Source organism: Psittacula echo (genome assembly GCF_963264785.1).
Source record: "Psittacula echo genome assembly, chromosome: 4".
NCBI lineage: Eukaryota > Metazoa > Chordata > Aves > Psittaciformes > Psittacidae > Psittacula > Psittacula echo.
The window spans coordinates 22,118,259-22,127,906 of record NC_137738.1 but is presented as its reverse complement, the minus strand read 5'-3'; the positions used below and the strand labels follow the sequence as shown (position 1 = coordinate 22,127,906).

The following is a 9,648-nucleotide window of genomic DNA, read 5'->3' as shown; positions in this document are numbered from 1 at the left end:
AAATGCCATTCTTACATTATCATTTCTAGATTACACCTCATGTTGTAACTCGGCTCCTACTTCCATTTCTGATCACCATTCTTTTCCTGGCATTTTTGGCCTCTAGTGAGCCTGCAGAAAGAACAGTTAGAAAGTACTGTGCATGTCAAGTGTAAGATTGCACACAGACCACGCCGAGAGAAAAAGCTGCCAGGAGTGGCCTTGTTTGCTAGCCATGGGGTTCATTCAAATACAGCATGGCAAACGGCTGGCTGAAGTTAAACAGCCTGGCAGTAACATCTACAAGTATACAGGAAAGCATATTTTATAACTCCAGTCCTACTCTGAAGTGAACGTAAGTTTTCTGTGTACTGTCAGTTAATGAAGTGAAAATAAAATCATAAAAATAAGTTTTAAATATAATTATAAATCACGGCTTAACTACTTAAATACTGTAGCTGAAAGCGTCTAGTAAACTTAGGTATACATAACATAAATAAATGTTTTAAGACATTTATTTTCAAATTATGATATCTGACAAACTGTCAAAAAAAGCACGAAGATTACATTTATGGAAGTGTAGCTTTTCTGGAGTGCACACACAGGATCCACTGCTCAGGAATGCAGGGCTTCTGTCTGAAACAGACATCATCTTAAGTGAAAAGAGCCCTAGAAATTCAGCTATTTTTTAGTCATTCTTCTGTGTAAAGTCTGAAAACCAGTAATTCAGCAGAGGAGCATGAAATCCACACGCTAAACACCTTTTCCATGTTATCAAGCAGCACATTCTACTACAAGTCAGGTAGAACAATTTTATTAAAATCCCCGTTTCCTCCACTAGCGATTATCCAGGCGTTTCTTCTCTGAATCCCTCCCTCTCCTTAAATACCCGCCTTCTCTAGTTCTACTTGCCACACATCAATCTCTTTGTCATGATTTTTTTGCCCTTAGGTGTGACCCAACATCTTTTATCACAGAAAGAGATTACTATCAAAGGTGCAGTTTTCAGAACTGGAAGTGGCCTGGAGTGAACTTCCAGTTTCTCTGACAAGATAGTTTCCTCCAGCTTTGCGAATTGCATTTAATTATTAATGTTCAATTGCCATTAGCAGTATTGAGCAGAAACCAAATCAACTAAACAAAACATACCGCCAAAGAACAACAGGAATACTACTTGAGCAATCAAGCTTGCTGTTTAGCTTCACTTTGGGAAAAACGATCTGTCACGTAGCAGCAGCTGATCCGCACACCTGTAACATTGGCTCTGCGGCGCCTTCCAGCCCGTTGCCCCAGTGAACGCCCTCGCACGGCGCTGGGGGCGGCAGAAACGGGAAAAAAAAGACCAAACCCTAAACAACCCCAAACCGCCTCCACACACCACAGAACCGGCACCAGAGGGGCGGCCCGCACACCGCCGCGTTCCACACACCCGCTGCTGCTCACTCCCCTCCTCCAAAAGGGGCCGCCTCTTCCTGCCCGCAGCAGCCGCCGCACGCCGCCCCACGGCCGGAGGCGCACCCGGCACTGCGGTTCCCGGAGCGCGGGAGCGCACCCTTGGCCCTCCTCCCGAGCCCAACACACAACCCGGCCAACAGCAGCGCCCCGGGCGCCCAGCTTAGCGGAGCCGGGCGGGCCAACCACCACCCCGCCCCCAGCCTCATGGGCCGAGGCTCAGTGCCAGCGTGAGGGGCGGGGCAGGGCTGGGACATGGGCGGGACCTGGTGTCCCCGCCCCGCTGTGCGGCGGCGCTGGCGGCTGTGGAGAAGGTCGGGCTCGGCCGGTAGAGCGGGGCTCTCGCGGGAGGCGACGCCGCCGCCATGGGGGTGCACGGCGTCAAAGCGGTGTTCTTCGACTTGGACAACACGCTGGTCGACACGGCGGCTGCCGGGCGGCGCGCCATTGAGGAGGTACTGCCCTTGTCCCCTTGCTGCCCCCTTGCTGCCCTCCGACACAGAGGCTGCGGGCACCTCTGGCCCAGCGGCCGCGGTGCGGCGCGTATCCCCCTCCGTCGCACCCGCCCCGCCGGCCGCAGTGCCTCCTGACCGGAGGCCCCTCGGGGGACGCGCTGACGAGAGCCTCTTGTGTGTTGCAGGTGATCAATGCCCTACAGTCGAAGCACCACTACGGGGAGGGGGAGGCCCGTATCATCTGCGACAAGGTCCAGGCCAAGCTGCTGAAGGAGTGCCACGACCCCGCCAAGATGTGCATCACCGACCTGCGGATTTCGCACTGGGAGGAGGCGATCCAGGAGACCATTGGCGGGGAGGTGAACCGAAACCTGGCCGCCGAGTGCTACTTCCTGTGGAAAAGGACCCGCCTGCAGCACCTCACCCTGGCCGAGGACACGCGGGGCATGCTCACCGAGCTGCGGAAGGCGGTCCGCCTGCTGCTGTTGACGAACGGCGACAAGCAGACGCAGAGGGAGAAGATCGAAGCGTGCGCCTGTCAGCCCTACTTCGATGCCATCGTTGTGGGGGGAGAGCAGAAAGAAGAGAAACCGGCGCCATCCATATTTCATTACTGTTGCGATCTCCTGGGGGTGCAGCCTGCGGAGTGTGTTATGGTTGGTGACTCTCTGGATACAGATATTCAAGGAGGCCTGAATGCTGGCTTGAAAGCAACGGTGTGGTTAAACAAAGCAATGACTACCCCAGGAGATACCTCCCCAGTACCTCATTACATTATTTCTTCTGTTCTGGATCTTCCAGCAGTTTTACAGAAGATGGAGCACAAAGTGAATGCTAAGTTAGGAACTGACCACGTGGCTGGTAGTAACGCAGCACATTGATGGTTCCAGCATACGATCAGAGACGTGCTGAGCTGTTAGGTGACTCATGCACTTTCAACAGGTCTGACCCCCTAGGATTTTGAACGCATGTATGGTATGTTTTCTTAGACAGCAGATGGGTGAATAAGAGCACAGTTGTCAGTGAAAACAGAATAGAATCAAAGATTTATTTAAAAGATACAAGTGAGGTTAACTTAAAACAATTGCCTCTAAGTTACTTTGACAGACTGGCTAAAGTCTATCTGTCTCTGACCTAAGTTGCCAGTCTCTTGTTTTTATAGTGGAAAGAAAAATTTGAATGTTTTGATCTTTCATATGCTTTCTGACTTGTAAGCTTACCAGAAGCTTCAGTTCAAACCTTGTTTGCAGTGTGCAAAAGAAGGTGAGAAAAAGGGTGTGGTATAGTCTGGTAAATCTTCACAATTCATCTGCAGTTTATCTCAGGAACTGGAGTGAATTTTGCTGTTTCTAAAACCAGAATTTATTGACAGAATTTACATAGCAGACCATTAGAAAATGCTCTACCTTTGGTCTTTTTCAAAGTTTTCAAGTTTTAGAATTTTTTCAGACTTTGCAGTGACTTTTCTTTTATGGAATCTGTACCTCTTGCCAAAAGTACTTAAATGTACCTTTAAAATTTGCATTTATAGAGGGGACCATTTGTCAGAGAAACTTGATGGATAAGTTTTTATTTTATATTATTTTGGTGCTTATGAAGATATGCAGTATACTTGTAATTCAGATTATGATATTTGTTGGAATGTAATTGATAAAACAGGGATATTTTCAATGGTCTTAATGTATTGTCAGACTCCTTAAAAGGTAATTTTATTGTCCTGTCTGATTTTATTAGTGAATTTTGATCAGATCTTTTTGAGAAACTGTTTTTGCTCTTGCTCAGGTGTAAGACTACTCAGATTCAACTGCAGGATCAGAGCCTTTTTTTGACTGTTTTAATGGCAGTGCTATACAATCCCTCCTTACTTCAGTTTCTGCATGTATTTCATGTGATTTACTCTGGAGAAAATATGAGCTGTTTGTGAACAGCTTTCATGATTCTCTTTGAGGAAACTGGAAAATGATGGCATATGTATTACAGTATGGTATGCAACTTTATAATGTATATGTGCTATTTCTGTTAGATGCAGTAGGTCACTCTCTAAAACACTAAGATTTCTTCTTCCCAGATCATTATCTTAATAATTTAATGTTTCTGTACTTCATATTCTTACTTTATAATGGGAAAGTATTCACAGATTAAATGGAAATGTAAACACTTGCTGGAAAAGCTGTGTATTTCAAAACGTATTTGCTATATATACATTGGGCTGAATATCTGACCATATCCAAACAATCAAATTATATGTTTTAGAATAAATCCATGACAAATCTTCTGAGAAGAGGGATATTGAGGTGCTAGCAGAAGTGTGTTTGGTGAGAAAAATTGCAAGAGAAGATCAGCAAAAAGCACAAAAACCTACCAGGAAATGTGTGTGTAGAAAGAATCCTGTATACAAGAAAGGTTCCTTTGTTTAACTTGACATGAATTTAAGTTAATGCAGTTAAATCTTGCATAGGATGTCAGATTCAGTGTAGAGGAGGCTATTGCTGATCTGAGTTAAATTATTTGGCAGAAAGTTTAGGTTGCATCAAAATATGTTCCTCCTACACTGGGGAGTGACAGGGGAAAGGAACCCCTTTCGTCTAGTTGTCCCTTTAAAAACGTAAAGCAGTCCAGGTTCCTCATGCTACCTAGGCAAAATGTTTGAGCCCGGAGCACCTTTGAGGAAGTGGGCGTATGCTAACAGTGATCCAGTTACACTGATGTAGGAAGCTGCCACATGTAACCTGAGCCAGTGAGACTGACTTGACACACCTACTGAAGTTAGAGGCCTAAATTAAGATTTTAATTCCCACTTGGAAGAGCATGAAAACGGTCACTGGTTTGCCGAGTGAGCAAAGCATTGCGAACAACATTCAATAAAGATGATTGGGCCAATGAGGAAGAATGTGTAAAAATAGAAAGGTCTCCAAAAGGTTAGATGGATCCCTGTAAAGATAATGTATTTGAAGTAACTTGTTTTAACTACTATCTGATAGAAAAGCAAAAACTTCACTTACAACACTATCCAAAAAACCTGCATTGTTTACCCAGCATCAGGGTAATAGAACTTGGGTAAGAATGAGGTTTCTGATATAGCTGAGATTTAAAATAACAAATGGTAATAATTCACAATTCTGTCTGTGGGCTTGATACGTGCCAGATTGCCATTCTTTAATATACATTGGGGCTTGTATTCTCTTGCCACTGCATCATTCTGAAATGGGATGCTGAGCCTGCTTATTATAAAGGGTCTCTTGTTTTAGAAGAGACTGCTCTTTGTCTTGCGCTTGGGCAGCCATCTTCTTAAATCCATGAATTTATGACAAACTACTGTAACTGCACACTCAGGTGATAGCGTGGTCTGTGGAGGCCACAGTCAAGTATATTTTTGCCATTGCTGAGTACTGTACCAGGCTGGATGTGACTGCAACAGTGTTACTATGGTTCTATAAAACAACAAGAAACAGTAGAAGATATTTCTCTGTCTAGGAGTCTTCTTAGAAGCTGTTACCCAATAAGCTGGATTAAGTTTCTGGAGCATCTCTAAATACTAAGAATGTTTTTCCATGGATTGGGTTCTTACAGAAAGCTTAATGAAAAAGAATTACATTTAACAAAATGGAAACATAAATGTACTGATGAGATAACTTTCACATCAGAAGCAGGAAAAAATCGTTAAAACAGTCAATATTCAGTTCCAGTTAAGTTCTGGTTTTGCTTAGTGTTATGCTTTATTAGCTGTCTAGTTTAAATTATATTGCCAAAACACACTAAATAAAAAGGAAAAAGAAATTCCATCTACTTTTTATTGTACTTTTTTAGATAAATACTGCCTCCTGAGGGTAATTTACAGTAACTTTGACTTTAGTGAAACTATATTTTAATACCAACTGTATTTTAATTCTTGATTTTAAAATAACCCATGTACTAGTGTAATAAAAGTATTTTGTTTAAAAAACATTTCTTTAAAATCTGTATTACTGTGGATAACTGTGTTTGTGACCAGGTTTACAACAAAGGGCAAGAGTTCTGTTTGTTAGGTTTTTAAAATAGCAAACAATTAGGCTTCAGAATCTGTCACCTGGGTGTATTTTCCATCATTTCAAACAGATATGGGAATGTAATTAGTATTTGTGAGGCTTCTTGGCCTGTGTGTATTGAATTCCTAACTGCAGTTCACTGCTAGCTGAACCAGACTTGCCATGCTGAATGCCAGCTCAGAAATGCCTGCACATCCTGCCGTCAGGGCCCTGGCTGCTGCAGCAGCACAAGAACAGACTGCAAAGCAGATAAGATAGATAAATACTGTAATCTCAAGTCCAGGGGACTCATTTCAGCAGGTGACAGGTGCATATCTGAGCTATTGCTATGCTCACCTCTGTGTGACTTAGAGGTGGGGAGAGCGGGAGGTTGCTCCCCTTTTGGTGCTCTTGGCTGCAGAAAAGGAAGCTGTTCCCTGATGATTTTCCAGTGGTAATGGAACAAATTGTCCATCTCCTGGACCTGTGAAGATAGATTGAGAGAGGTGGAAAGATTCTTAAAGGTACTCTAGATGAGGGTAGGGTGTTAAACTGAGTAAAGAGGGGCTTGGCCTCTTGCATGCACTGGGCTGTGCCAGGTAGCTGTCTGAAGTATCACAGGTCTGCATGGCATCCCTTCTTGTTGAGGAAACTTTACATGTGTAGGGCATTAAGCTGGACTGTGACAGCCTTAGAAATGAGGACATTTTCTTACTTGAAAAAGTTTAGCACAAAGTTAGAGTTCTTTGTAGTGACCCAAATGGTTTATACTGGAGATAAGTACCTTTCATTAGAACATTAAGTTAATGCAAAGTGATGAGATATTTGGATTGGGTAACAGCTAAAGGTTAAATTGTCTAAAATACAGAAAATGGACAACTTCGTATGCCCAAGCTAACCTGACCCAGTTCTATTTGTGTTTTACTCTGAAGCTTCTGTCACTTGACAACACCAGCAACAGGGCTTTGAACTAAATTGGAGTAGTCTGATCCACCACAGCAATTTCTCCTGGTCACATATGTAGTGATTATTTTTTCATCTTTAGCTCTAAAATGTGGGGATTTTTACTCCCAGGTTATCTTGAGGCTTTTAAATGAAATTTAAAACCTACCTTAATCCTATACTAATAAACTTCAGCATCTGGAAATCATTTGAACATATTGAGAAGTACAACAAATAGAAACACAATGTATCTCTGCTGTATGTAGTGGTATACTGTTCTTTTGTGCATGGCTTTTACTATCAGCCTTGCAGTGGGATTGTCTCCATTATAACTCGCTTTCTAGAACATGCTGTGCACATACAAGAGACATAACAATGCAGAGATGATGTCAGCTGTGTCTAAAGCAAAACCTGCAACTTTCTGCCTATGTTGCAAGGGACCTAAATACAGAAAATCACGTTGCCTGCTCCCTATAGCATATTTTGATCTTTTATTCCACCTATTGAAAACTAACTTGCATGAGAGGCTTCTGCTAAACAGCCCTCACATGCCAGAAAAATTCTTAATTAAATGATGGTGTTAATATATATGAAATTTCAGTCCTTTAGAATTGCAAGTAATGTCACTCAACACCTAACCAAAGACTGGATGATAACTCTGCATAAGGTCCAGCTTAACACAGGAAAACGATTCCATGAACATCAGTGGAACTTCACAAGGTTTAAGTAAGAGTTGTATGATCATTTCTGTAAAACCACCTTCAAGTGATTTCTGCCTTCCACTTCTCCTTCAGCTAACTGATCTTTATCATAGAACCATAGAGTCATAGAATAGTTAGGGTTGGAAAGGACCTTAAGATCATCTAGTTCCAACCCCCATGCCATGGGCAGGGACATCTCACACTAAACCATGCCACCCAAGGCTTCGTCCAACCTGGCCTTGAACATCACCAGGGATGCAGCATTCACTTTCTTCGGTTGCATTTTTAGGGCTTTATGAATCACAGATATCTACCGTTTGGGAGGAAATCTGCAGAAGACTGCAGTAAAAAGTAATGGGAGACAGACAGCTTTTGTAGCAAGATCATGTTAAGTACATAGATTTAGTACCAGCTCCTTGGCAGTTGTGTGCTGCAAGCATGTGTTCGAGTTGTGTTTGATTTAAATGGCTTTCTTTCAAAAGAACTTCCATTCATATCACACAGACTAGACAAAAAAAACCCCAAACCCACCAAAATGTAAAACAGAGGGAGGGGGATGTGGGGGGGTGGGGGTAGGGGTAAGCCTCCAAACAGAATCCTTTGTTAGTCACCTATAGGTATCAAGGTTTATAAGGCAAGTGTAAAATACCAAATCTGAGATACTTTTCTTCCAGGTTTAAAAATAAGTGTTGATGATTAATTGACTTAAGTGAATATTGTGAGGAAAACAAAGCACTACTCATTATTTGAGCAGTTTCCCAGCGTCTGTTCAGTCTGTTCATCAATGGCTGCAGTCATATTTCTGTTAATTATGTTCAAGAACAACTTTGTCACACAGAGAAAGAACCCAACTTCTTTATATCTCACAAATAACATTACTAGGCAACGAGGAAGAAACACTGAATGTAGCTCCAACTACATATTAATATAGATTTTATTTAAAGTATTTAATGAATTTATACATATTTATGTTATGTTCTTTTTTGTATATTCCTGGAAATGTTAATTTTGCTACACCATTGATAGTGCAAAAATGCAATAAAACACAGGTCCAGGAGGGTACAGAGATGTATCTGAGTATATAGGACTGTGGTCATCTAAGAGCTATGCTTTAGATCAAGAATTCAGGTTCCCAGTGATTGTAGGAAGTCACTTAGAATCGTTATGGCTCCATTTCCCCAGAAACAAAGAATGTGGAAATCATAAAGATGAAGTGGAAAGCATTTCTCTTCCTTTCAAGTCAAAATCCATCCTGGCAAGCATCAGATGAGCAAGTTTTTATTTATTGTGTTGTTGCTGATTCTGCTCAATGATCTCCATTCAGGCAGATGTGGGAAGACCATTTTCCCAAGCAGTGATCAGTGTAACAGAAAGGTCTAACTGGAAGTAAAACCATTATATGTCAAAATACATCAACTGCTCAAATACATATTTTATTGGTTCTTCAGCTACACAAGCATTCAGAATCTCAGTGACATATTCTCTTTTATTTGTTCCATGAATTAGGCCAAGTATCTTCAAAGTTATCATGCTGTTTCCATCGGAGCACAAGTGTGTTGCAGGTCTGTCTGTCTGATAAACTCAGGCTCAACTGTTCTTATTTGTGCTACTGGTTGAGTGGCCTTTGCTGTTACTGGGGTGGCCTGTTAAATCTCACTGGGGTTAGGATTTATCAGGAAGTCTGCAGTGGATGGACTGACAGCCTTTGTTTTCCAAACTGTTGATGCCTTCCATTGTGTTTTGTTTCAGACATTTAAATGAGAAGGGTCCTGAATGTTCTAAGTCCTTTTTTCCTTTTAGGAAGAAAATGCATGAATGACACAAACGGCTTGTTTATTTTTCTTTCAGTAAATGTAACTGGGTAAAAATACTTTTTTGCTTCCATCCCTCTTGTCTGAAAGTATTTTAAAAGGTACCTAATGACTTAATGTTTAAACTACTTTGATACATTTGTTATCTTTATCCTGTTACTTTGTGAAACATTATATGCCTGTTTTTAAAACTGCTATTGCTGCAGTCACAGGTTCATCTTCAGACTGTATTTCTATGCTGTATCTCAAAATGAAAACAAGCCCCTACCTTAGAGATATTTTACTTTGATATGAATCTACCTAG

General features: G+C 41.9%; 1 protein-coding gene across 1 annotated transcript; it reads left to right on the top strand.

The window, feature by feature from the left end:
• The first annotated feature begins 1,724 nt into the window (after nucleotides 1–1,724).
• Nucleotides 1,725–6,195, top strand: NANP (N-acetylneuraminic acid phosphatase). Its single transcript, XM_080615816.1, has 2 exons — nucleotides 1,725–1,886; nucleotides 2,072–6,195. Exons 1-2 carry the CDS (start codon nucleotides 1,797–1,799, stop codon nucleotides 2,765–2,767), a joined length of 786 nt encoding a protein of 261 aa, XP_080471942.1. The 5' UTR covers nucleotides 1,725–1,796; the 3' UTR covers nucleotides 2,768–6,195.
• The last annotated feature ends 3,453 nt before the right edge of the window (nucleotides 6,196–9,648 follow it).